Source organism: Ixodes scapularis, unplaced genomic scaffold (genome assembly GCF_016920785.2).
Source record: "Ixodes scapularis isolate PalLabHiFi unplaced genomic scaffold, ASM1692078v2 PGA_scaffold3__209_contigs__length_174095766, whole genome shotgun sequence".
NCBI lineage: Eukaryota > Metazoa > Arthropoda > Arachnida > Ixodida > Ixodidae > Ixodes > Ixodes scapularis.
Window position 1 is genome coordinate 48,773,670 of NW_024609868.1, and position 27,282 is coordinate 48,800,951.

At 46.8% G+C, this 27,282-nt stretch overlaps 1 protein-coding gene across 1 annotated transcript in view; it reads right to left on the bottom strand.

The window, feature by feature from the left end:
• Positions 1 to 10,786: 10,786 nt before the first annotated feature.
• The window catches only part of LOC120841977, an 87,178-nt gene continuing 70,682 nt past the window's right edge, over positions 10,787 to 27,282 (bottom strand). Inside the window, exons 2-5 of the mRNA XM_040212971.2 lie at positions 21,131 to 21,201; positions 17,587 to 17,664; positions 13,229 to 13,270; positions 10,787 to 10,944 (exon numbers count right to left, since the gene is read on the bottom strand). Of these exons, the coding sequence (XP_040068905.1) occupies positions 10,849 to 10,944; positions 13,229 to 13,270; positions 17,587 to 17,664; positions 21,131 to 21,201 (287 nt within the window). The 3' untranslated portion in view covers positions 10,787 to 10,848. The remainder of the gene's footprint in view (positions 10,945 to 13,228; positions 13,271 to 17,586; positions 17,665 to 21,130; positions 21,202 to 27,282) is intronic.

Here is a 27,282-nt window from a genome sequence, read left to right on the forward strand (position 1 = left end):
GAAGGGTACCAATTATAACACAATTTTAATTGGGCTACTTGGTACATGATTTATGAAAAAGCTCGAAATAAGACAAGGACACTAGATAGAAAACGTTTCAGAAAAGTGTCAATTAATTGGGAAGAAATATTTTATCAATGCCCGGCCCTACTCTTTACATTCATCAGCATTTTGAAGCAGCCCGATGGTTCAATTTAAGGAAGCATATAAATAACCTCATTCAGGGAGCTGTGGAAACAATAAAATTTAGTCACTTGCCCAATATCTGGAATGAATATTCCATGAAATTCTGAACTTACCTCGTCATCAGCCTCTGCAAGCACTGGCACACACTCGGGAAATGCCTCCGGCGGGCCTGCTACAAGATCCGCTGCTGGAACAGCAGCATCAGCGGCCGGTACAGGTCGAGCGTGATCCACACCAGCTCGCACTACGTGAACTGAAGCAGGAGCGCCAGCTGCAGGAACCACTGCTGGGCAAGCTGGAGGAGCTGACCCAACACTGCCAGACGGGACATTGTCCACTGCAACATAATAAAAACACACTTTAGAAACAAGACACCGTACAGGAGTCAACCAATTTTTCGGACGCCAAAAATTCAGACAAGCTTGATTATTCGGACTTCAGCACTTTCCTGGTTCGTTGATGGCATGAGGGCTTCATAGTACTTCATGCCACAGAAGACTACCGGCAGTGTGCTTATTTGTTTTTCCGTAACACACCGGGACTGGAAAAGTAGCGCGAGCAGGACACAAAACAAAAGGATGAGAAACAAAACCAAAGAAGAAAAAGAGGAAGAAAAGAAATGCGCTCAAGTTCGCCGGCAGTGGGCGGCAGAGAGGTTGTTTAGTTTGCAAAAAAAAATACCGGTGAATAGCTAATGAATATTCATGCCAAGCATTTCTAACGGTTTGCGAGATATAAGCTCAATCTTTCTGACGGAATCCAATGCTGTAGCAGATCGTCTGCTCACCTTTTAACCAGTTGCACAGTTGCGTCGCTAGGCACAATCTGCCGCCCGATTAAAGTACAGCCTTGTTGGTGCTGTGGTCATGCCTACGACCAGCTTCCTCACTCCCTCCTCCTCAACAAAAAGAACTCCTTTCTCCCCAATGACGAAAGGATGTGTGCTGGCAGGGCTCATCAGAAAGCGCATATTTAAAATGTTTTGACTGACAGAACAAACTTTGACTTCAAGCCTCATCTATGCGCACAGACCATGGTGTCTTGGTATGACATAATTGTTTGACATACTGCAGAACCAGAAAAATATTTCTTCAATCAAAGCAAAAGTGCTGCCGAGCAAAACGGGCTCATCGCCATCAGCAACAAGAAACAAACTCTCAAAGCTCCATTTGCACCCTAAGAGAAGAAAAGAGAATTATAGACACCCCTTAAACTCATTGATACATTGAGGCACCCCTGTAGTATATGCTTACTTCTGTTTGCGACCAAAAAAAAAAATTAAAATTACTTTTGATCCCTCAGATAAAGTGTGAGCACATAATGTGTAGTGTGTGAGGTAGGCAACTGAAAGTGCCTCCACGCTTACCTAGTAGTGCCAGCAGCTGCTTCTTGATAGCGTCCTCTCTATCTGGGGCTCCTGCTCCAGGTTCAGCACCCTCTGCTTTAACGACCTCAGCTTTTCAACCAGTCGGGCATGCTCCCCAAGCGACACAGCGGACGTCCTGTCCTCTGTCTTTTTTTTTTTTTCTTGTACTTGCCACCCACTGCAGGAGATGGCGACATCAAAATCTGGAAAAGAAAAAGGTGCAGGTGTTGTAATATTTATTTAATATAAACTCCAACGCATAATTGGGACACACATAGTTCACATTAAATTGCTCCCCCCCCCCCCCCCCTTTATTTTTTGGGTGCAGGTTTCAGCCCTATACCTGTGATTGCCCCCTCCCTGAAGAAATGCTTCCAGACGCCCCTGACAAGATATCCGGTATTCACTGTCAGTACAGGAAATAATTGGTATATCGTCCTTTACATACTCTAGTGTGTAAAGGACGATACCTGTTGTCAGAAAACACTGTGTAGGTAAACGAAATAGTATGATAAAATATTGTGTTAAAAGGTACTTCTAAGTTAGTTAGAAAGTAAAATATGATAATACTACTTTGCACCCAGTGTACTTTCTATGAGGAACGTAAACTCTCAGTTGCTTTGTACTTGCAAATCAGTGCTTTTAAATACGATAGCATCTATAAGCAAAGCATATGCACTTTAGGCGTCTGTTGGTCCGAGGATTTGTAACTGCTTTTGAAAACAGCATGTGCCGGCACATTATAATTCAGAAAAGAAAAACATGCCGCCGGCACTGCGCCTCAAACCCACAACTGTTGGAGTCTAAGCCGGGCATCGTATCCGCTTCACTACTAGCATACATGGGTAAGCATTTGCGAAAGAGCTACTGGTTGCAGGCAAGAGCTGCGTTGATGCACGTGCCAGTGACTCAACGCCGTTGTTGCCATAGCAATGTGCGCCGCATCTGGTCGCAGTCGCACATAGCCACATCTGAGGAGAGCTCTGTGAACCAGACTTGAGTATCATCTTTCGTTGTCGGTATGCGAAAGCAGGTCTCACCAGAGGAACATTACGCAAGCCTGCTGAGGCACAGTGAAAGCAAAGTGCCTAGGGTACTTCGGAACAACATAAAACATGTTTGTTGAAAGCTGGAGAGGCAAGTAGCAACAAGAGGGCCATTGAAGCGGATGAAAAGATTAAAGAGAGGAAACTGCGGCTGCAACGCAAGCAGGACGCCAAACAAATGAGGACGTCTTGCGATAGTGGGGAAGAGATGTAACTTCGTGTACAGCGAGATTTTGACTTGACTTAGAGCAGGTGAGCACATCTCGTAAGACTGAAGAGTGTCGAATTCAGATTTAATGCGGTCGAGAAACGAGCAGGAGAGTGTCTCTTGAAATTGAAGAGGGACAACTGCAGCTACAGCACAGTCGAGACCAGGAGTGGCCAAGCTGCGGCACTTTGTGTGTTAAAGTGCGGCTTGTGGTCCACTTTCATAGAGCGTTCTACCCACCGGATCTGTGTACCAGAATAGCAAGCAATTTAAAAGGTGTCTGTACAAATAGCCCTGACCAGCCATAATAAATGAACACAATTACTCATAAAGCGAACAAAATGCAAGATATTCTTTAGCCTAACCGTTCAATTTTACCCACAATAGACCCTTTCCGAAATTCAGTCTGGCCACTTTGATCACTATCGTCATCTGTGGAACGGCATCTGTGCCATACCAATGTCGACCTTCTAGTGACTGATAAAGTGATAAAGGAAGACGTTGAAGATGCTCCTAAGCGGATGTTGCGAGGCCTGTACATTCAGGGGGTCAGTACGACGTGAGGTATAAATGGAACACAAGAGCTACGTAAGCATTTATTTCTAATAACTCAGATTCAGTCAATCTGTGGGCGGCTTTAAAGCACTTTGGTGTATACAATTTTCTCGAGGCATCTGAGTGGGTTGGAGCTTTGTTCTGAATGCAGGTTCCTGGTCACCATCGAACTGAAAGTGATCGAGAAAGAACTCACACTGAACAATTCCTCGCGCGCCGTTGACTTGCGAAAGTGACAGTGCCGACACAAGTTCATATCCGCCATTGATATGGCAAAACCTAAACTGCTTTACAAACCACCAGATGGCACTGAATTTCGGAAAGGGTCTATTACTGCCCACTGGTAACGGAAGTTAAGTATGCTGCTGATTTGAAAAAGGGAAACAAAAGACGAACCCCCTCCTTCTGAACAGAGTCGAAGATGAGGTAAGAAAAACAGCCTAAAGGCACACAAACCTCGAACCTTGAGTTCAATACCATAGGGATGGCCACGTGCTTCTTTTTCAAAGCAGCAACCAGCTCAGCTCGTGTCTCTGTAAAACAAAACATGCACACTGAATTACATCTCAAAGTCGTTGTGTTCGTCTCCCTTTCCCTTCTTGTATCGGGGTTTATAAATATGGCCGTTCACCAGCCAGCCTGCGCTATAACCCTTGTTTCAAAAATTATTTTTTTTCGATATTTTTACACATTAAATGCACCACCTAGTCGAACTTATGTGGTAAATTTGTCGAGCTTACAAAGCCGATTTGTTGCGATCTATTTTGAGTGTCGTGGCTACCGTCTGGAGCGCCCTGTAGTTAAACAACGTAAAACCCTTTGCTCTTGCCGCCCAGTCCTTCACAAATCGGGCGCAAGGACATATTCGTGCCCACCACATTTCGCGAATTTTAGACGCCGGAACGGGGAACGCCGGAACGGGGGCCCACGAAATTTCCGCTTTCCACGTGTCCTTAAATTTCGCTAATTTTTGGACGCGTGGAATTTGCAAACAATCGGGGGCTGGCGAACATTAGGGAGTGTTCGTAGACCGCGTTTCCCCCTCCGCAACGAAGATGCGCCTGCCCGCCGATAGTCTTGACTGTAGAGTTCCGGGTATATAGCGAGTTGCGGAGGGCGTTGCGGGACAGCGAAAACGATCTACGAAAACACCCTATTACCGGTTTGCAGTATACGTTGTGCTTCGAGCCCCTGATGCGTAGACAACAACTTACCATTCCCCGGCGCACGCTCCAACAGCCTCCCAGTAGACGCTTTTCGGCACGTCGGGGTCGAAGTCGCCAACGCTTGCCGGTTTGAACTTCTTGATACGGTTCACCACGCTGACTATTGCCTCCGCGCCATCAATATAAATCACGTACAGCTGCAACGGAAAAAGAGTAGCACAAGTGACCGACGACCGGAGCGGAAAAATCGCGACACGCGGCGCTATTGTTCCCTAGCGCGCCGATAGCGAGAGTGCCAGTCACGTTCCATGTCTCATTGCGGGGGGGTGGCCGGCAAAAAACAGCCCATCCTAAAGCCCTCATTTTAACAGCTATCTTATCTCTCAATTTTCTGCCGGCCACCCCCGCGTTGAGACATGGAACGTGACTGGCACTCTCGCTATCGGCGCGCTCGGGAACAATAGCGCCGCGTGTCGCGATTTTGCCGCTCCGGTCGTCGGTCACTTGTGCTACTCTTTTTCCGTTGCAGCTGTACGCTTAGTACATATCGACACCGATACCACCGATCGAGATAGCCCTAACGTCAATGCGGCTTTGGTTCACAGCACTGGCTGGCGGCCAGCGGCGCTGGTATGTAAGGATTGGATTGGATTAAATAAATAATCTGCCTTAGTTTATATTAATACTATTATTACTCAAAATAGTTTTAGAACATCTAAAAGCATAGAAACTTACCATGTTAAGTTTATTTATTGTTAAGAAAAACATTGTTTGTCCGTCGTTGGTTGTTTTTCTGCACTCTAGCTTGCAGCTACGAAATCCAATCCAATCCGACGTCAATAAACCGAAACCGAAACTGCCGCGGTACAGGGCTCAAAGCTATGAAGCAAACTCTCGTTTATCTCGGCCTCGCTTCCCATGGATTTGGTTTTCTCATTTTATGACTTTAAATATGCATGTCATAAAATGGTTGAGTTTGATAGCTGAAACTGTTAAACTGAAATGACATAATATGTGATTTTCTGATTAAAATTCTTTATTGAAAAAAAATATCACAGTTTAGTTTCGCGGTGAGCGCGTTTCCGTAGAGGTCTGATAATTTCTGGTCGCGTTAAATAGACCGATCTCACCGGCCAGTTTGACTACGCCACCGCTGCCGCAATGCAGCGAGGGAACTTTAGTCTTTGGGCACGTGCGACAACCTCGCTGGAGCTCTTCGCGTGCAGAGCACGAGAAGGCACGAGCCCTCGCGTGCACGGCCGTCTGCCTCCTGTGAACTAAAGTTAAGGCGGCTTTACGCATGCGCCCAACGCTTAGGGAGATCGGTCTATTGTTTATACCGGTAGAACCTGTACAAGGTTACCGACCGCCGGTTTAAGTGCCGGCGCCGGTATGGCGTTACCGGTCGCTCCGATACGTGGTTGCTGTTAGCCGCGCATCGATTACTGGCCACCGGTACTTTATTACGGCCCACCAGTGTGGCGTACCGGCTTCGCCTGTACGTGTTCACTCGCCGCCTGTACATGATATGGGCAACCGATACGGCGTATCGGCTTCGCCGGTACGTGGTTACCGGTTACCGGTGTGGCCTACCGGCTGTTCCCGTACGTGTTTATCGGCCGCCTGTACATGGTATGGGCAGCCGATACGGCGTATCGGCTTCGCCAGTACGTGGTTACAGGTCTCCGGTACAGAGCTACCGGCTACCGATATGAGAGTACAGGACTCCGGTGTGACCCGGTGTGAACCGGTATAGGCCGGTATACATTTGTACAGGTTTTTTCAGTAGGGATGTCTTTGGAAGTGGACGTTGTGTCTCGCCCATTCCCTGCGTCTTCAAGTGTACTCTCTTCGCGTGTCTTGATGGTACATCCCTCCTGGTTGTCTTGGGAGTTCTCTGGTGACGCCACACGCAGGTTGTTTAGCTGAACAGCCAAGAGTCTGTTGAACCTTGTTTCTAGCCCTTCACAGCGGGCAATCAAACCCACCAGTGCCTCTCGACCTTCCACCGTCTCTCGCCATTTCTTCTCGGATCTTTCAAACAGCAGTGCCATTTGAGCCATATTTTTCCTGTCTGTGTCCACTTGGTATAGTCGCTCAGTAATCTGTCTCACTTGGATTTCAAGGTTTTCAATTCTCTCCTGTTGAGATCTCTGCTGCGTAGAATCTAGTGAGGTTCGCAAAGTGCAGTTACAGTCGGCAGTCCTTATCTCATCTATGCTCACATGCGGGGTGTCTGGTAATGTCGAGCAGCAATCAATTACTTCCTGGTTGCTCTCATCTCCAACTATCTCAATGAAAGTCGCACTGTCCTGGTTGATGTTCCCAGGTGCCTTGGCCTTCTGACCAGCGACCGGGCAGGTTGTGGCTAGCCAACCTTTTCCTGTGATCTGGCGTTCTGGCGTAGCTTGGGTCAGTGCATCAGACGACAATCGTGTGGTTAGGTGATGTTGATCCTGGTACTGATGGACACCAGACGTGGTCCCTGCTCTTGAGAGCTCCTCAGCGCAGTCAACGTATTCTTCGGTATCAGAAGTAATCGCTTTCAGGGAAATTATGTTGGCTTCAGAATACACTTCTTCTTCATTCTCCGCCACGATGATGTCCAGTCGCTCTTCAGAATGAATACCCTGCTGGGCATCTATCGATAAATCAGGCTGTAGATCTGTGAGAGCTTCAGTGGTAGCCTGTAATCGTTCTAAAAGTTCGTTTTTGTTACCGGAGGTAGAAAGGCCCCGTGCTTTCAGCTCCCGTTTCAGATCGAGAACCTTCATCGCCGCCATCTTGCCTCCTAGTCGGTTAGTGTCGCAGGCAAGCGCCACCACGTGCCGTCTGGATACAACACGATGGCAGGCCAGCCACAACGGGAGAGCGAGTCCCCTGACAGCCTTATGTTATAAGCTAGAGGAGGCGTTGGTCCGGAAAGGATGACGAACCTGCGCAGCTGAGTGAATGAACCAACTTTCGTGTAATTTTAGTCACTGAATTTAAGTGCGTGTTCCGTGTGCCTCGATGCTATATGCCTGTTCTAAAAATGAGCACGCCTAGACGAGTCAAGCTGACTATAGACGACTTTTTTAACAAGAAAGAAAAATCACCCACTTCGTCAAGCGCACCATCAAAGTCTCCAGCAGAGCCGACACCTTCAGGTCAGACACCCCATCTCCTTGCCTGAGCGAGAGCAATGTTCCTGAAAACGACATCTGACTTTATATCCCATCTTTCTCAAGGAATTCAGAACTCAAGAATGAAGAGACAAAGCGAAAGCTAGTTATCGGCGATAACTACGTCTTCCCTGTTGGAAGCAAGCGGAGACTGAAGTTCCAGCCGCACTGGCTCAAGTCATATTCCTGGCTCCAGTACTCAGAATGCCAGAAAGGGGCTTTCTGTGGTGTCTGCGTGCTCTTCGGACAAGAGAACGCGGGAAAGGGCTGTAATCAAAGGCTCGGCCGGTGCTCTGGTGCGTACGCCGTTCAGACGATGGCAATGCGCGCTGGGGACCTTAAAGCCCCACAGCGAAGCGGAGTACCACAACGCCGCCGTTCTGTTTGCAAGCAACTGCCTGCAGGCAATTGAAGGAGAATCGGTTCACAAACAGCTGTACTCCGCGAATAGCGGTGAACAAGACAAAAATCGCAAGAAGCTTCTCTCGATAATCGACATTGTTCTTGTCTGTGGAAGGCGATGGATTCCTTCGAGAGGACACCGTAACGCGGGCCGCCTGGAGCTGGACCAACCAGTTGAAAACGGTGGGAACTTTCATACGCCGTGCACTCCTACGTAAGAAAGTGCAAGGCGGTGACGAGGTTTTCAGAGAGCACATCGAATCTGGACCTGAGATTGCGACTTACCTCAGCCCTCAAATTCAAAATGAGATCATCGAAGCAAGTGGGAGGATCATTCAGGACACAATTGTGAACCAAGTGAACAATGCGAAGCGCTTTACACTGCTGGCGGAGGAGACAACTGACATATGAAGTAGGTTTGACCTTCATCTGCCGGTCTAATAACGGCTTAAAAACAAGCTGTTTTAGGCGGTTAATCAGTTTCAGCAACATGGAACTTGCGTCAGGACACTTAACTTTACAATTAGTTTGCTTGGCTTGGTGGACACTAATCATGGAATGAACGGAAACCATTAAATCAGTCGGTTTCAAAAAGATTTCGAGCATCTGTGAACAGTGCAAAAGTAACCGCTTGTGATTAAGTGGGGCGGGCGCATTTGGGCGCATTTTCGGGACCCCCCCCCCCCCACACACACACACATACAAAAAAAAAACAAAAAAAAAAAAACGATGAGCTTTTTGAAGTTCACTGATTTCTGGGTTTTTGACGATGCCCAGCAAGTTTTCAGTGTGAACTATGCGTGTATTTTAATAATTAAAAGGTTAATAAAATATCAAATGATTAGCCGCCTAATTGCACGAGCAAGAGTGTTCCCACTGGCCGCCAAGCCGGGAAAACTAAGGGCAATACCCAAAAGGTTTTAACCCGAGTTCCCTTGCTGCAGATCCGGGCCACCATGCCCTTCAGCACCGCAGAAGCAGAACGTTGGTTCTCAACGCTCCGAAGGTTGAAGTCGTACCTTTTAGAGCCTCAACATCACAGCAGCGCTTGCTCAGGCTCGCGCTTTTAAACGTTCACCGCGATGTCCAGCCCAGAGAGGGTCCTCTCGTTCCTTTCTATTGATCGCCGGCGGCTTCGCCTGAATGTGTAATCCGTGCGGGAAAGCGGGATAAGAGCAATCGCCTGGGAAAATTTACCAAGAGGTAGTAACCAAAGCTATCTACTGTTATTGTCGCCTTTGATGTACAGGGTTTGAGCGAGAAAAGTAAAACCTACTTTTCAACCCAAATAATAATAAAAAAAAAAAAAAACTGCGCATCGCCGAACGTTAAAACCACGCTAGCATGTAACCCTTAGCTATTAGTCCGAGCCAGAAATCAAAGTTTCAAAACGTAGCGTCCCCGAATTCAAAATTTATGAGTAATTACCGAAAATTTTCACTGGGAGATTGGTGGCAGACGGCGGCTCACAAAGCTCGCGAGTACAGGGAGACAAATGGGAGACGCTTCCAGGCCACGGCCCCATTTTCTCATTGAGATATTAAAAAAAAAGTGTTTATAACTTTTGAATTCGGTGATGCTACGTTCTAAAACATGGGCATCTTGCTCGTACCGCTAGAGTTACATTCTGGAGGAGTTTCACCGTTCAGTGACGCGTAGTTTTTTTATGCGTGCCGAAAAGAACGGTTTACTTTTCTCGCTTGGACCCCGTACATATCTGTCTTTTATTTTCCATGTTATGTTCAAATCATTGTCTACAGGAATTGTTGTCCTTTCATGTATTAGAATTTTTTCGCTATAGTACCTGGATGTACTGAGTCTCCTGCACTTTCTTACGTAGGGCTGATAGTGGAAATAAGAAGTGAGTCTTTGCCTTCATAAGAGCAGAGGAATAACCAAAAGTATGCTCTTATGTTCGTAAAGAGTACATATGTGAGCCCTCTCTACTCCTCCGGTCTCACCGGGGAAGTAAAACACCCCCTGAAAAATATTTCTGGCTACGCCACTGTTTTAAGGCACACTGTTGTAAGAAGTGTGTGAACAAGCTTTAAGCATCCATATTTTACCACTCCGTAGCTACGAGCACTTTGCCGCTTAATACAAATGGCGCCATCCTAAAATGATAAAACCGAACTAATGGCGTGTTATGTATACGGTCTAAAACGGAGCCGTTATATGACACGGGAGGGTTAAATAAACAGGTGCGTTAAAAAATGAAATAACGTATGGAGACCGGTAGCGTGGCATTGTACACGTTCACACGACACAACCCATTGTTACGAAGAAAAAGTATACAAGCTAGCGGGTTAAGAAACATCATAATCAGACAGAGAAACGGGGCACAAATACAATAGCTGCTAACAGGAGAGGAAATCTCCAACAATGTGTTGCTTCGTTCAATATTTTGGTTTTGTCTCGAGATTCAATTATACCGTCTGTTTTCTGTGGGGATACCTCAAATGAATATTGCAGTAAATAGCGTAGTATATTTCGAAGCATTGTTTGAATAATTAAGCCCTCTTATTAACACCCCATAATAATTTACACTATCTGTCAGTCATGAGCTCATTCGAATTATCACATAGCTGCGACAATTTATTTTATTTCATTTTCACTCAAAAGCGTTTCCGTCTTCTTTTCACTTGTGATGATCGCAAGATTTTACTCTTCCGGGAGGTTTCCCCTCAATCGTGTGCTACGTTACACTCCCAGATCAGAATGAAGAGAAAAGCGTATCGTGGAAGCGGTGCATTTTTTACTTAATCAAGTTTGGCATTTCGCATTCAGATTTTGTTGTGTGCCTTATTCTGCACAGTGTTGAGGTATCGTGTATCATATCTTTGTCATTCTCCTGGAAAAAAAAATCAATCAATATTGCGATTATGCTTGTGCTCTCTGCGTTTTTTTTTTTTTTTTTTATTTTCTGAAGAATAAACAATAAAGAATTGGGTGACGTCCGCAAAACTCAGTAAAATATTTTGAAAAAAATAAAAAATAAAAAATTAAAAAAGAAGAACTAACAAGGAAGACTTTTGTACAGATGACTTTTAATTATAACCATATTGTGATAGGTTCTAGAAACTTTCCGGGCGTCTACATTTCCGTGAAGCACTCAGTGAGCGACTTACTGCGACCTACGTGCGGAACTTGACAAATAACGAGGCAAAAAAAAAGTTTGACTTATAAATGCAGTTTACGTTGTGACGTTCAACATGGCGTTTGCATGTACGGTCCCCCGCAATATGAAAGACCCACTTGGAGCGGGTGGCCGAGGCGGGGGCTGGCGGGGGCGGTGCGAGCGCTCCGGGCATTTCGATTCTGCTTCGAGGGGAGGACGCTCACTCAAGACTCGGCACAAACTGATAAGCGCGTTGCGCTTTAACTGAGCCTCAAGTGAGCGTCCTCCCCTCGAAGCAGAATGGAATTGCCCGGAGTGCTCGCAACGCCCCCGGCAGCCACCACCTCGGCCACGCGCTCCCAGTGGGTCTTTCATATTGCGGGGGACTGTACACCCGTGAGCGATATGAAGGTGAACAGCCGTTTTCTTCTTTTTGACGCTCCTGCAAGTTTTGGAACAAGCTCTGTTCCAGAAGAGGGCTAGAACGCAAAGTTTAGACCCCAAGCCACGTACTATTTGAGACGTTGAGAGTTAATATAGCTTTAGCGAGCCGTAAAACAAGCAAGAAACCAGGTAAGGTGTTCACCTTCATATTGCCGTCGGGTGTACGTATATGAATATGTATATCCATAAATATATGTAAACGTATATGTATGCGTATGATTCACCTTCTTAAGTCACTCTCACTGCCACAACACTCTATTTATGGAACAAAAAAAAGATTTTGTCAGTTGTTTTTTTTCGAGCCCCCCATGGATCCCAGTGGTTGGCTCAACAAGTATTCAGCGTGAAAGCAGACGCACGGACATAAAATGTAGGCCTGCCTTGCTGCATACCCAACGGGAAGGAACCCTATAGAAGCCAAGATGTCAGGGAACGCAGAAACAACATTTAATGCAACGTGGTCCGGCATGCAAGCACGGAAACAAACAATTCGAAACTGCACATAGCTCGAATCCGTATAGGCTCTCGAAATCTGCCTCTGCACATTATAGTCGAGTCACTGATAGGGTGAGAACGGCAGGGATGTTTTCCAGTTGTCCCACCTCTAGCGCGAGCTTCTACTGGCGATTTTCAACCCGTGTTTTTCGCGTGAAACGTGCGTTGGCTCTTCAGAATCTATATAGAAATTTGTGGAGCCAAAAAGTGAAACCGCCGATTAACTCTACGCTGATTGGCTGGTTCAGGTATGACGTCACGCGCGAGGCCTCGCTCACTCGACACTGATTGGCTGGTGAATGCGCAATCACTGCCGCGCCACCGCTCGCCCACTAGACGGTGGTTGGATGCCGCCGGAGAAAAGAGCACCTGGGGTTTTAAAAACCGGGTTAGCGCCGGTATCTCCATTCCAGGAATTGATATCGAGTGTACATGGCACACGTTAAGCCAGGCGCTAAACTAACCGATGAAGAGTTTTGAGAGCGTAGATGTCAATCTCAGAGGCGCCGGACTGAAACCACACGTTCCACGTGCGACACATTGCCCAGTAATTTACTGTGCATCTTTTTTTAACCTAGCTTCGCGGCTTCGTTTTTTGACCGCCTGATGTTGTTAATATCTGATTCACTCAAGAAGGGAGGAGAGCGAACCTGCCACCACAGCTTTCTGTTTTAGAACCCAAGGTTCCGTCGATTTCTCTAGAGTTGGCGATAACTTCGATACCGCTCCGATGTCTTGTGAGGTTCGTGAAGCATGCGCAGCCAAAACTTTAAGGAGGGCAGCGAGCTCGTGCTAGAGGCTGGGATTCCAAAAGAGACGCCTTGCTGTTCTCATCCTGTTAGTCAGCATACCTTATTTTGGCGGTCTAACTATGGATGCGTTGTGGGCGTGAAAGCTATCGGTGCGCTCATAAAGCACGTTTTTAAATTTTGCGACGAGTGGTGTTATTGACAGGTATTTTAGAAATGAGGCAGCTGTTAAGCAAAAGGTTAGGTGGTAGGTTTTTTGTTTTTTTCTTAGACAAGGCTATAAGTTTTGGTCATGCTAAATGTTATGACGACAATGTTTGTGAGCATACCGTATAGTTAGACATAAACTCTGGGTTTTTTCTCTTTTTTATCTGGAAAGACAAAACATTGTTGGAATTGCGAATTGCATGAATTGAGAGTTCACTTAAAACACTTATACAAGTGATCTTATAAAAAGAAATATATTTATTATTTGACAAGGCTGAACAAGGAAAAATTTATTAAAAAAATCTTGCCAGTTACCCTTAAGATATGGCTGACAACGCAAAACTAACACATAATTCATTATAATATATTAGAGCGCGCTCAGACATATTTTAAACCTATGTAAATGTTCACTTAACTGAAAAGGTCAGGCTAACTTTTCCCTTGTGTAAACTGAAAACTAAATCTTAAGCATGTTCCCATCTTAAAGGCCGCCGTACAGTTCGCGCTTTCCACTTTTTCTGCGTTTCCTCCTCCCCTGCCCTCCTTTCCTTCCTTCACCGCCCGCCCGCCCGCCCGCCCCCCCTGTTTACCGCCCTTCCCCGAGGGGACAACACGGAGAATGGATTAGGAGACGCCTCCGTTAATCCGGCCTAACCCGCCGAAGAAGGGGCCTGCTGCTTGACCAAAAATTATTTCGCTGCTCGAAAAAAAAGAAAAAAAGAAAAAGCCGCGGGCAGCGACCGAATGCACTTGGCGGGTGCGCAACGCTCCGTCCGCCTTAAAGGAGCTGTGCAACAATTTCAGGGCTTTGCTTAAATAATTGTGGAAGTTGATGCCTGACACTTCTGCAGTGAACTACAGAAAACAGATTTTGCCTGGATACCCTAGTTTTTACTTAAAAAAATGAAAAAGATCCAGGTTTTTGCCGCCTCTCAACTCGTGCATCGTCTTCCGGGTCACGTGCACAGTGACGTCACTAGAGTAGGCGCGGAGTTCCGGAAAAGTTCTCTCTTTAGAGCCATCAGCGAGCAGCAAGAACTCATCCGCTGCCGACCGCGTGACCACCCGTCCTTGCCCGTCCGGCGCTGTCCCCCTCCCCCTCCGGCTTCTGGCGGCTGTTCGCGGTTTTGTGGACCTAGGATAGATGGCGCCACTAAAACTCCGTATAATAAAAGTTGTCGATGATACCAGGGTGTTGACGCATTTATATATATGTTGGAACGACAAGATTTGTAAAAAGAGTTACCTTTTATCGAGCAGGTATTCGCACAACTTGCTATCTTTCTTACAACGACCCAAGTGACGTCACGCCGCTTGTTTCTCATGGCCGCCGCTCGTGGCTGCAGGTCGGGAAATATTCCAAGTTTTGCCTCGCTATTATGCGGCGGAATCGCAACATTGCGATGAAAGGAGGTGTGTTTTCTGCCATTTGTGACACAGTGAACAATATCAAAAGCAGAAAATGCCAATTCTTTCAACGTTAAAATCGTTGCACAGCTCCTTTAAATAAGCTTGTATGCACTGGACTAACATTTTTCGCAGCGCGGCAGGTTTAGTGTAGGTCCTATCATATAGTCCTGCAAGACTTCCCTGTCCGCCACAAGCTAGCCAATAATTCAAGAACATAACGACGGCAGCGTATTCAAACAGTGTAAAATGAAATGTATATAATATTTATAAGAACACCGTTGTCTTCACTGCTTGGCTTTCAAATTTTTAGCGTTGCCAATAATCGTAATCAAAGTATGTTTATGATTGAAGACCCCTCGTCGTGCATCGACCCCAAGGTTACGCTTACGTGAAACATGATTCTGCGCGGAAGCGGCTCGAGTCACCGTAAACTTTTTTTTTTTTTTTTTCACCGTGGATTTTGCTTTTTAATTTAGCTGAAATACCACTGGCAGAACACGAATCGCATACTTGGAAGGTATATACCGTCTGAAAACTCATATAGCTGGTTGAGTGAATGCAATACTATCGCATTCGTTGAAGCTTGATTTGTTGATTCGAACTTCAACAAATCACACGCACCCATTCTCCCTATTCCTGTTTACCCAGTTATAGTCGTTCCCTCACGATGCAATACGTGTACAAGTAACTGCAGTTTATGCATTGTTGACGTTGCACAGCCGTGATCGCACGGTTTTTAGAAGCGCTATAGAACGAGCACAAGCGTCGAATTCCAGTACACTGATTGATTTCTGTCTCACCGCCGTGACGCCACACGAGAAAAGCGATTTCGTTCTGTCTTTGAAATTAGGAACACAGAAATCAAGATATAATCCCGGTGATAAAACAAAGCGAAATGGATCTCTGTAGCCAATACCCAACCGTTTGCGAGGTTACTAGGCAAAAGCATATATTACCTCCGTACCTTTATTCTCTGCACACCGCCAGAGAGAGTCATACAAACTCCTTAGAGCTATTGCCAACACGATTGCGTTTGCAAGCCGGTAGTTTGACTCGGCTGGGATTCGTCCCTTTCATAGCTCTCTATGAAACCAGAAAGGTAGATACTTTTCTGCATAGGGTAGGTTTGCCCGGGGCCTCCAGTTATTTACGGCCAAAATCACACTGGAGGCGCTTCAGCAATGTTCACTCTGGTCGACACACGTGCACTGTAAAAATGCCAGTCGTCTACTCTTTCCGAAAAGATACTTGACGAGCCAATCTTAGAGACCGACGGATAACGAGGCCGAAATTATGCTTATACCTCAAAAAAATTATAACACAAATTTGGCCTCGTCATTCCCAAACTGGTTGCCGGACGAAATTCTCTATGCGTATTGCAAGCCAGGGTTGGTAATAGTAACATAAGATAAGTACGGCAGAATTCCCTTCCATAAATAAAATTATTTGGCTGACGCCAAAGTAACGCGAAATTGGTGCAACGAGTTTTGCAAAAGGGAGCGTAAACCGAAAAAAAAAAGGAAAAAAAAAAAAGACAGAAGAATAGGAGAAATGAGAAAAAAAAAAATCTCTGGTGACGTGGCCAAAAAAATTTCTGTTCATGTGATTTTTATTGTCACGTGACCGAACAAAAAAAAATAAGCGAAATAAAAAAAGAACACGAGAAAAAAACCATCCCCTGCCCGGTTTCGAAGCTAGGCCCTCTTGATCGTGAAACTAGCGCGCTATTCGTTGCGCCTAGTTGCGCCAACATAACTTTTTTTTTTCTTTCTTTATTGCAAGTTGCGCCAACATAACTCTGCCTGTAATGCTCACGCATTCTCACATCATAGGAGAAAGCTTAGGTGCCTTCGTCGTTTTTCATGCATGTGTTATTTTTATTTGTGTCAAGAGTTCACGTTCCAGAATGCTTTTAGAGTTTTGGAGCAGAACGAGTTTCTTCATCTGAGTCACCTTCTAGAGCCAGTAGACCGCACTGGGTCCTCCGGCTAATCAAGCAGCTATTTTCAAATTCTCTGACGTGCCCGTCCTCGCATCCGAGGTCGCCGTTTGACAAGCTTATCTTCCACCTGGTAGCCGGAACCCCCAGCAAAGCGCACATGAGAGGCTCCCTACCCACGGCAGCTTTGTTCCGTCCCCACTCCCTCTCGAGAGGATGGCTCGCCCCGAGGCTAATCCCCTTCTCTAGACACCCTTTCCACCCAATGCTGGCCCTTTCCCTCCCCGTCTCCAGCTTCGGGAGAGAAGGTTCTTCCCTGCAGAACGTCCCGTTTGTACAGCGGCCTTTAAGTATGTCTTTTTTTTTTTTCAGAATAACTGTAAGCCATGTTTTGTGCTCTGTTTTCTCTCATTTGAGGCCCCAATACACTCTATACACTAAAACTAACAAACTGCCATGAATATATTTTTTTTAATATATCAAAAGTTTGGTACACGTCGAGGAACACCATTCATAGGTCGTACTTCAAACTGTACTGTCCGAACATAAACGGAAACCCAAGGTTAGGTGGCGCCAGCTACCGCCCACTATAATCGGTGCAGCCGTTAGCAGCCATCCATCTATCCATCGTCAAAATTCACCAAAGGTTCGAAGATTCGCCAAACCCATGAAAGCTTGAAGTTCGAAGTCGAACCTGAGTTCGCCAAGAGTTCTTAACATCCCTAATAATAGATCACTTCCTGTTTGTGGGTAAATTCATATGTCATACATGTGCTACAGCAAACACATTCATGAGGAACACCTGACTCCGGACGGGGCAGTGGTTCGAAGTATCAACTGCAAGAGCGCGTCCTGTGGCGAACTTGCACCTCGTGCTTATTCCAAGGGTCGCTGCCCACGAATTATGAGCTGAAACAGAACTCCCTAGCTCTAACGGCAAAACAAAAACCTCTCTGATTGCGTTTTCTTTACAAATTAGTGAGTCTTCTATATACATTACAGTCTTGCTGTGCTAACCTTTGGTTTCCGTGACATAATCGTTTAATGAATGATGAGCTAGATAGAATAAACACAGCTTAAACGCTCAGGCACGAAAATGTCACTAAAAATTATAGGAAATTAGCGTCTTACAGCGTCGCAAATTTCCTCCAATAGGTGGGTTTCATTTTTCCCTCTAGTGGTCATGTAATTAGTCAAATTGCCTTTAACCTGTAAAATATAATTCAGTATTAACTCAGGTAAGGATGGTAAGGGTAGGATAAAAACAAAACAGCGCAAAGACAAGGGCGAAGTAGAAGAAACCACAAGACACAACGCTGTGTCCTGTGGTTTCTTCTACTCGTCCTTGTCTTTGCGCTGGTTTGTTTTTATCATGTCTACTTACCAAATAGCCCAAACTTCTGCGTCAATGGTAAGGGTGATAATTTTGTCTTTGATATATAAGCTGCTACAATCACCCAGATACCAAGGAAAACGAATCAGAAGGACTGGCGAATGCACGTAAAAAGCTAATATATATTTTTTTTTAATTTCATGTTTATTTCAGTGGTTGGTTTTATGTAGTGACGTCTTACAGCATTTCCCCGTTTGAGTGTTGCGACAACATCACCTAAAACTAAAATTTTGAACGCTGACGTTGACGACCTAGTAAAATTAACCATGTTCTTCTCGCCCGTACACCGGCATGCAGTCTTGGAGACGACGTGTTGACAGTCATGTTTTGTGCTTCTTTCAAAAGTTGGGACATCATGCCGCAATTTATAAATAACTACTTATCTATGAGATTATAATATTACTGGTGTAAATTAGCCTCCGTCTAAAATTCAATATGCACAGCGAGTTTAAGACAACTTAAATAAATAAAGGCAAGCGCAATTGTGCAAATCTCTTTCTACTCGTCGCCCTTAATTAAGCCCCCTTCCTTCTTCCTTACCTTTAAGCTTATTTGCTTACCTGCTGTGCCTCCTCAAGACAGAACCATGACTCTCGGTTCGACTCGTCGTTCTGTGTCAGCTTCCTCAGCAATCACATGTATGTATAACTGTTTGTGTGTGTGTGTGTGTGTTTTACAAAAGCGGAGCTATGCATAAGGTTTTCACAATGTAGAATTTACCACTTAAATAAATATCTGATTAAAATTTAAGCCTCTACGTGAAGGGACAGATTTCAATGGTTCATTTTACATGGTGCCCGAGAATTGATGCCATTTTATATAGAACGTATGGTCTGCTTTTTCTATAGAAGAAAGCAATACCTAAGTACCGTAATGAGGTTTCATGCTGAGATATTCAACTAAACATTAAAAGTGGTTGAAATTATCATATTCGCCCCACAGTGTCTACTTGCGAGTGTTCAACATGACCAATTAGAATAATGCTAAGCAACATATTTTGCGTCGCACACCAGATATATTTAAAAACACGTTAGGCGTCTTCGTATTGTTGCGTCGTGACTGGATTGCTCTTATTTATAGAGCAACATTTTATTTTTGCACGTGTGTACACACCAAAACCGCTTCCAAGCAAAAAAGACGCATCAGTGGCAAATTCCGAATGCAACACAGGTTGAGTCTTCTGTAAAATCGTGTGTGGAACTCCGTACGTCATCATGATCATCATAAACAACGGACTTTCGCAACGTTAATGATGCCGAGTTTAGTGCGGCTGAGGGCGCCGTCATGTTTGTTTATGCTAACGCCATTACACATCAGGGTGGCTGCGCTTTCTGCAAAAACTCAATTTTTTTAGAAACCTTCTCAAATATCGCTGTGCAAGAGCGTCAGAAAATGCATAGTCAAGAAGCTCTAAGAACAACACCGATGCCACGAGTACTGTGAAAAGCAAAAAATCTTATTTTATAGGCAATCACTCTCTCTGCAAGAGCCTGCGTTTCAGATTATCATTTTCCATTTTTATCGCTGTGGGCTAGGATTTCGCAGAGCCGTCTAGTAGAGAGTTTGGCCATTCGTTGGGAAGTAGAGGAGGCAAATGAGGAGGCGCCTTTGGCCGAAAGCGGGCTGAATGTGTTCCAGGACGCATTCACAAATAAGAAATGTGGCAAACCGGAAGCCGGAAATAATACCCTGGTGGTGGTCGCGAGAAACAAACTTAATAAGTGCATTGGAATAACTCTCGGTAGATATGGTGCACGTGATGATTCAATCACGGTTATCCAAAATCATGGTGGAAGAGCGCGGCTAGCGGAACGATCGACATAATCCTTACGCCAAGCGCCGAGGGCCGGGAATCTGCCGTCCGAGCGGTCACACTGTGTCCGAGCAAAACAGAGTTGAGCGGCTCATTTCTTTCTTACATCCTTCTGCTTAATTATGATGGAAACATCACGTGTACCCTATTTTCAACCATGAAGGGTTACTACATTTAACTCTTACGCCCATGTTAAAACCGCATGCCTATGAGTAAAACCGTTTTTCGCTACCACCGCTAGGGGATTCTTTTCGGCTTCTGGTTGGCGAAGAGAGTATGTCAAGCTCTCGTTTTTGCGCCTGGTGTACGCCCTGTCATTGCCGCGCTTTCCATTGACCAAACTCTCTCTATACATGGCTCTGGGATTTCGGACACTCGTCTTTAGACTTTTGTAAAAGTACGGCCTCTGAGCGCCGCCATCTTGCTGCTTCTGTTTGTATATCGTCTGATAGTCAATCATTGGTGAGGCGTACTCACTGTTTCCATACCAGCACTCAAACAAAGCGTTTTTCATCCACAGTGGCCAGACTAGCTCTCGAAGCGCAGTTGCTTGCTAACCATCTATGTAGACCTTTCCAGACCTTATTACCCAGGCAAAACATGCAAGGTGAGTGGGGTGTGAACACATGCACGGCGCCTGATATTTCGCGGCGTCTAATATTTCGCAGAAGAGAGCTACTGCGCATATTCAGAACACGTTCCAAAGCCAAAAGAACCGGTTTAAAAAATCTGCTATCTGGTAGAAGTTGTAGAATCCCTGAACAATGGCGGACTGAAACCGCAACGTCGCGGTGCATTTTTTGCGTTTGGTTTGATTTGAAGGAAATAACGCACTCACAAAAAAAGTAGCAAACTCATTGACTTTGCACTTTCGGTGCTGTTTGATTTTGGATCGTCTGGTCCTATAGCTTATGCTATCCTCTGATGTTTGCCATTCTATGTAGGGGTTTGCGCGTTCCCCGGTGTCGGTTGATCCGCAATTATGCAGTGGCTCTGACCTCCTAACAAGCGGCACATGGCTTTCAAAAGGGGTCTATAGAAAAATATGGCATCTCGCAGAAGGCCATTAATTATATGATTTACATCCGTGAAATAATATTAATTTCCCCCGAATTGCCAGCTTAGGCGACTGAAAAAACAATTCGTAGGCCAGTTACCCCTAACGTGTCATTATTATCGCTGTAAAAGAAGTAGCTACATGTCGATTACGTGAACACTAAACAATATGTTCAAGGCATGAGCTAACATTGCTGTATCCTCTCTGTCGATTCCATTTAAAGGTTAGCAATTCATGTTTGCGCTCTTGGGTTACCAAACTGTACCGAGCACGTAAATGATGGCAAAATTCCCTAATTGACTAACACTGAGGGTTCCTTCATACATCATCAGCGTCGACGTCTATGTTCAGGTTAGTAAGGATTATTTCACGTAAATAGTGAATGGTTGCTAAGGCATTTGATTAAACTTACGTTTTGCGGGAGTTCCCGTAACGTGCATTGCAGCGAGGGCAATGCAAATTCTGATTTATTGTTCTTCAGGTCTAAGAGAAAAAATAAAAAAAAATTAAGAAACAAATTGGTAGCAATTTTTATGGCGAAATGCAATGTTTGAGGAGCAATTGTTAAAATTTGTTCAAAAGACATCTCACACTCGTTTTACGGAGTGAAACACATAATATTCATTAACTGACGTCAAGTGACCTGGCGTCACCTAACACCACAATTTACGGTTGACAAAGTACCACGTAAATGACCTGATATCACGGTGCCAAGTCGTGGTGTCACGTGACATCAGTTGTTTTGAAAGTCAAAGTTGTAAATGTTTTGGCATAAATGGGGGTTAGTATAATACATAATATATCCAGGCGGCGGGTACCTAAACTTTCCAGAGAGAATTGCTTAAAGGCGAAGCTCTGACGAAATTTTTATACACGAACTCAACTCTGTTACGTCACGCCGCAGTGGTGGCGCGTCGGTCGCACTTCCGGGGGGGGGGGGGGGGGGGGGGGGAGGGGCGGAGGTCGCGATGCGGGACAGGCATTCCTGTGTAGTTTCTGAAGGAAGCAGACTGGCAACCTGCCTTCTTGTCAAAACACCGCAACTGGGACTGTACCAAAAGGGCCAGGTAAGGTTTGAAGATCAGTTTTCATGTGACGAAAGTAATCCCTGGAGAAGGGGAACAAGAGGGACAAGGGACAAACATAAATCTCCAAACACAGCTAGGTGACTGGTGAGCGACCGAAGAAATCCGCCTGGTCCGGGTATCGAACCCGAGACCTCTCCATTACAAGTGGAGCGCTCTACCAACTGAGCTAACCAGGGGTTAGACGTCAGTAGAGCAAACGTGTTTTATCAGCTGCCACCAGTCGAACACCAACAAGGGTGAAGCTTGCAATTTAAGGTTATAATTATAATGCAATTAAATGCAAAGGTGCAAGCGAGCTGGACAAGAATGACGAAAGTAATCCCTGGAGAAGGGGAACAAGAGGGACAAAGGAAAAACATAAATCTCCAAACACAGCTAGGTGACTGGTGAGCAAACGAACAAATCCGCCTGGTCCGGGTATCGAACCCGGGACCTCTCCATTACAAGTGGAGCGCTCTACCAACTGAGTTATTCAGGGGTTAGACGTCTGTAGAGCAAACGGGTTTTATCAGCTGCCACCAGTCGAACACCAACAAGGGTGAAGCTTGCAATTTAAGGTTATAATTATAATGCAATTAAATGCAAAGGTGCAAGCGAGCTGGACAAGAATGACGTAAGTTATCCCTGGAGAAGGGGAACAAGAGGGACAAAGGACAAACATAAATCTCCAAACACAGCTAGGTGACTGGTGAGCGACCGAAAAAATCCGCCTGGTCCGGGTATCGAACCCGGTACCTCTCCATTACAAGTGGAGCGCTCTACCAACTGAGCTAACCAGGGGTTAGACGTCAGTAGAGCAAACGGGTTTTATCAATTTCCAGCAGTCGAACACCAACAAGGGTGAAGCTTGCAATTTAAGGTTATAATTATAATGCAATTAAATGCAAAGGTGCAAGCGAGCTGGACAAGAATGACGAAAGTAATCCCTGGAGAAGGGGAACAAGGGACAAAGGACAAACATAAATCTCCAAACACAGCTAGGACAAACATAAATTTCCAAACACAGCTAGCCTTATGTTTGTCCTTTGTCCCTCTTGTTCCCCTTCTCCAGGGATTACTTTCGTCATTCTTGTCCAGCTCGCTTGCACCTTTGCATTCAATTGCATTATAATTATAACCTTAAATTGCAAGCTTCACCCTTGTTGGTGTTCGACTGGTGGCAGCTGATAAAACCCGTTTGCTCTACTGACGTCTAACCCCTGGTTAGCTGAGTTGGTAGAGCGCTCCACTTGTAATGGAGAGGTCCCGGGTTCGATACCCGGACCAGGCGGATTTTTTCGGTCGCTCACCAGTCACCTAGCTGTGTTTGGAGATTTATGTTTGTCCTTTGTCCCTCTTGTTCCCCTTCTCCAGGGATTACTTTCGTCATTCTTGTCCAGCTCGCTTGCACCTTTGCATTTAATTGCATTATAATCAGTTTTCATGTGTTTTCTGCCTGCTCGGTTCATCCGAGAACGTAGATAGGTCCCGGGAAATGGGAAACCAGACATCATTGCACCGCGATGGCTTCTGTGGGTAGCACTTTGGGTTGAATTCTCGGATACTTGTGGTCATCAGATATATTTGTTTTGCTCTAACGAGAATGCAGGAAAACCATCAGGGTTGTCCGTACCACACGCGGACCACGTTCAGTGCGTCTTCACGTTCAAACGACTGTCTCATCGTTCGAACTGTCGTCTGCTCCTTCAAATTTGTCTGCTTGTCCAAGCTGTCGTCTGCAGGTTCTAACAACAGCGCCCAGTGCACTCTAAAAAAAGAGTAAAGTTATACGCATGACGTCGTTCACCTTAACGAAAATGGCTATACGCAAGACGCGAAGAGCTCATGCCATTCGGGTCACCCTTTTCAGACGGCGCCTGTATCACTGGGGAGCTAAAGCCCCTTCATGTTTCAAAAGTAGCGCTAAGTGCGTCGGTGCAAGAGGCAAGTGCAAGGTGCAGCCCTTGGGTAGATCATGGCGGCACAGCGGAGCACTGAGCTAAATTTCCAACGCCATGCTCTTCCCAGAAGTAGCGCGCGGCGCGTGGCTCAAGGATTTTCACAACAATGAATGGTGTCACTTTTCCCAGGCTAGAGGGGCTTTATGGGGAGCGTGTTAACCCCCCCCCCCCTTCCCCACCAGGGCCCGCGTTCACGCCGCTTCGCGGCGCAATGTGCGGCTGCTCATTACCTGAGCCCTGTAGAGGGTTCGGTCAACGGGAAGCGCGGGCAGAGCCAGGGCGTGCACCAGACGCAGAAAGTAGGCTTGGCATGCTCTCTTGGCCAACTAGAAGCATATAAGAATCCCGTATAGGAAACTTATATCTGGGCCATATCTGGCCATATCAAACATTATATGATTATATACGCCCAATATACAGCCTTATATGGCGTATATACAGACTTATCTGGCCTATATACAGGCTGATATGGCGTATATACACTTATCTGGCATATATACAGACTTATCTGGCATATATACAGCCTTATCTGGAGTATATACAGCTTTCTCTGGCGGCCGGTTTTCAATATATTAAAAAGTTTAAAAAAGTTAAAAAAATTTCTGAGTTAGCAAACTGTGAATGACTCATTGTTCGCAAGCTAAATATTAGCCCAAATAATCCCAAACTTCAGCTTTGACAAGTTTAAGTTTGAGATTATTTGTGCTAATTTTCATGAGGATTTCAATGTAACTTAAATATTTCAATTTGCTAAATCCCCCAAGCTCTCCGGCCCGTACTCGAGCAATCGTGGGGACGGTGTTCCTTCAGCTGCAGACCAATTTTATGGTTACACAGTTTTGAGTGTAATTCGGAGTCACCCCGAACAAGTGTCGTTTAGAACCCGAGTACCTGTCACACCACTTTTAAAATGTCCCGCCAATATCAGTACTGTGCATTCTGTCCAACCTTCAACCTGGATGAGCTGCAGACATATCTCTTACATTATTATCATTTTCGTACAGCTTCAAAGACGCTGATATTAAGTTAGAAACGTTAAAAATGCTATAAACAGCTCCGCTGAATCCGAGCTAAATCCCGGTTTTGGTTGTTGTGATTTCTCGGCTTTTAAGTAATTCCTGCTAAAACAACAATCACGAGCATGATAATATTATAAGAGATTTCGGCGGCTCAGCCTGGTTGAATGTTGGACAGGATGCCCAGTATCATAAACGCTGCCATTGACGAGAAATTTTAAAAGTGATGTGACAGGTCCTTGAGCCCTATGGGGACGCTTGTGCGGGGTGACTACGAATTACACTCGGAACTGTGTAACCATGCAATTAGTCGAAACTAGGGATCACTAAGGAGCTGAAACATGTCGTCGCTGTTCCTGAGTTCCTGGTTTCCTGGCTGCATCTCGTCCGGGGCCTGCGTTCTGCGGTCCCTGGCTACGTGTCGTCGAGCGCCCCGGCGAGGGTGCGAACCGCCATGGCGGCCGCGTCGACGGAATCTTCTCCCCCGCCGAAAGCGCACGCTTTCGACGTTGTCGTGCCAGTAGGCACATCGGCGGACGATCTCATTGATGGGATATCCGCCATTGTGGGGCTGCCCGAAATTTTCTCGGCGCAGCACCTAGGAGGTACAAACTTCCAAGTCGTCGTCAACACCCGTGCAGCCGCTCTCAAGCTTCGTGAGGCCGGCAGCGTCTCCATCGCCAACCAGTCAGTCCCCATCGTGCCGACGGGTCCGCAGGTAACGAATGTGACTTGCCTCTTCCTGCCGACGTTTGTGCGCAACGACCAGCTCGTCCAAGCCCTGGCCCCGTACGGCAAAGTCATCGACGTCTCCTACGCAACCTACCACCGAACAGCGACTGTGAAAACAGGAACCCGCTTCATCCGCATGGAGATGAAGGAGGCTAACCCCCTGCCCAACTTCCTGCGCGTCGCCGGACATCGTGCTACTTTTGACTACCGCGGCCTGAAGCGCGTATGCCGACGCTGCAGGCAGGAGGGCCACGTCCGGGCACAGTGTACGACGGGCTACTGCGACCGCTGCGGTGTCTTCGGGCACCCAACCGAGGGCTGCACTGCCAACTGTGGACGCTGCGGCGGAACCCACGCGACTGTGGACTGCACGGCCAAGAGAAGCTACTCCTCCATGGTCACCGGAAATTACGCCACCGATTTCCCGGCCCTGGACCCAGGAAACGCGACCCGTCCCATCGTCCCCGAAGCTTCGGCCGTACCAACCGTCTCCACCGTCGCCCCTCCGTCACCACCTGACGCCGCAGCCGCGGCCGCACCACCGCCTCTTCCGTCGCCGCCCCCACCCGCCCCACCTGAGCCAAGCCCGACCGGCTCGGGGGTGACTTCAGCCGAAGCGACGGACTCTGCCCGAACCGCCGCGGTTATTGTCGGCGACACCGTCTATGCAGCGTGGAGCTAAGCGTCGGGTGAGGGCGAGGTGTCCAGCGACAGCGACCACCTCGTCATCGACGAGAACCCCGCTCCAGGTGGCCCCGCAGAGACACCGACCGACAGTATGGATACGACCACAACTGAAACACCGGAGTCCGACTCGAACCGACTAACGCATGAAGACTCCAAGCGTCCCCTCAGGAGCAGCGGTTCCCGCTCAACTGACAGTGGGGGCCCACGAGCCACGTGCCCCAAGAAACCGCGAAAGTCCTCCCCCCCGCGTCGGGACCCCTCTCCAGCATCGTCCGACAGCTCCACGTTTTAAGCAACACGCCGGCGTCCCTATCACCCCTTTTTACTTTATACTGGCCACACTTCGCATATTATCCCTGAATGTGCGGGGCTTTCGAAACCCAGCGAAGCAAACGGAAGTGATGCATTTCGCGAGGATGCAGAACTGCGATCTTCTGTGCTTGCAAGACACCAACTTTGCCCGCTTCCGTGACGTTGCGGATTTCGAAGCCCGGTTTTCTGTGACTGCTTTTTTTTCTTACGCGCCGCGCCGTGCGACGGGCGTGGGCGTGGTTGTCTGCAATCGCAGTCTGCTGCGCAATGCCACTTATCTTTTTGATACGGAGGGAAGGACTCTTCGTTTGGACTTTTTCTTCGGTGAACGAAAATTTCGCCTCGTCACTGTCTACGCACCAACTGTATCGACCTTCCAGCACGAGTACTTCCGCAGCCTGGACGTGCATCTGCTCGACGCGGGCCCGTGCTTTTTGGTCGGCGACTTCAATTGCGTTCTGGACTCTAACGCCGACGTTCGGGGTCCTGGTCAGGGTCGCTCAACCTGGTCCGCCCGTGAACTTCGGCGGCTTGTGAGGCACTTCGACCTCGTAGACGGATGGTCCTTACTGCATGGATCCACCCACCAGTCGACGTGGAACAGAGGGGCTTCGGGAAGTCGCATAGGCCGGCTGTACTTGCCTCGCACGCTATCTGCCGCGCTACAGACCTGTACTGCGGTGGACTTCCCGTCGTGCCCAGAAGAGATTTCCGATCACCGTCCGCTACTTATCAAGTTCTGCTTCGACTCTGCCGTCGCACGCTCCCCACGTCCGTGGCGCCTGGATT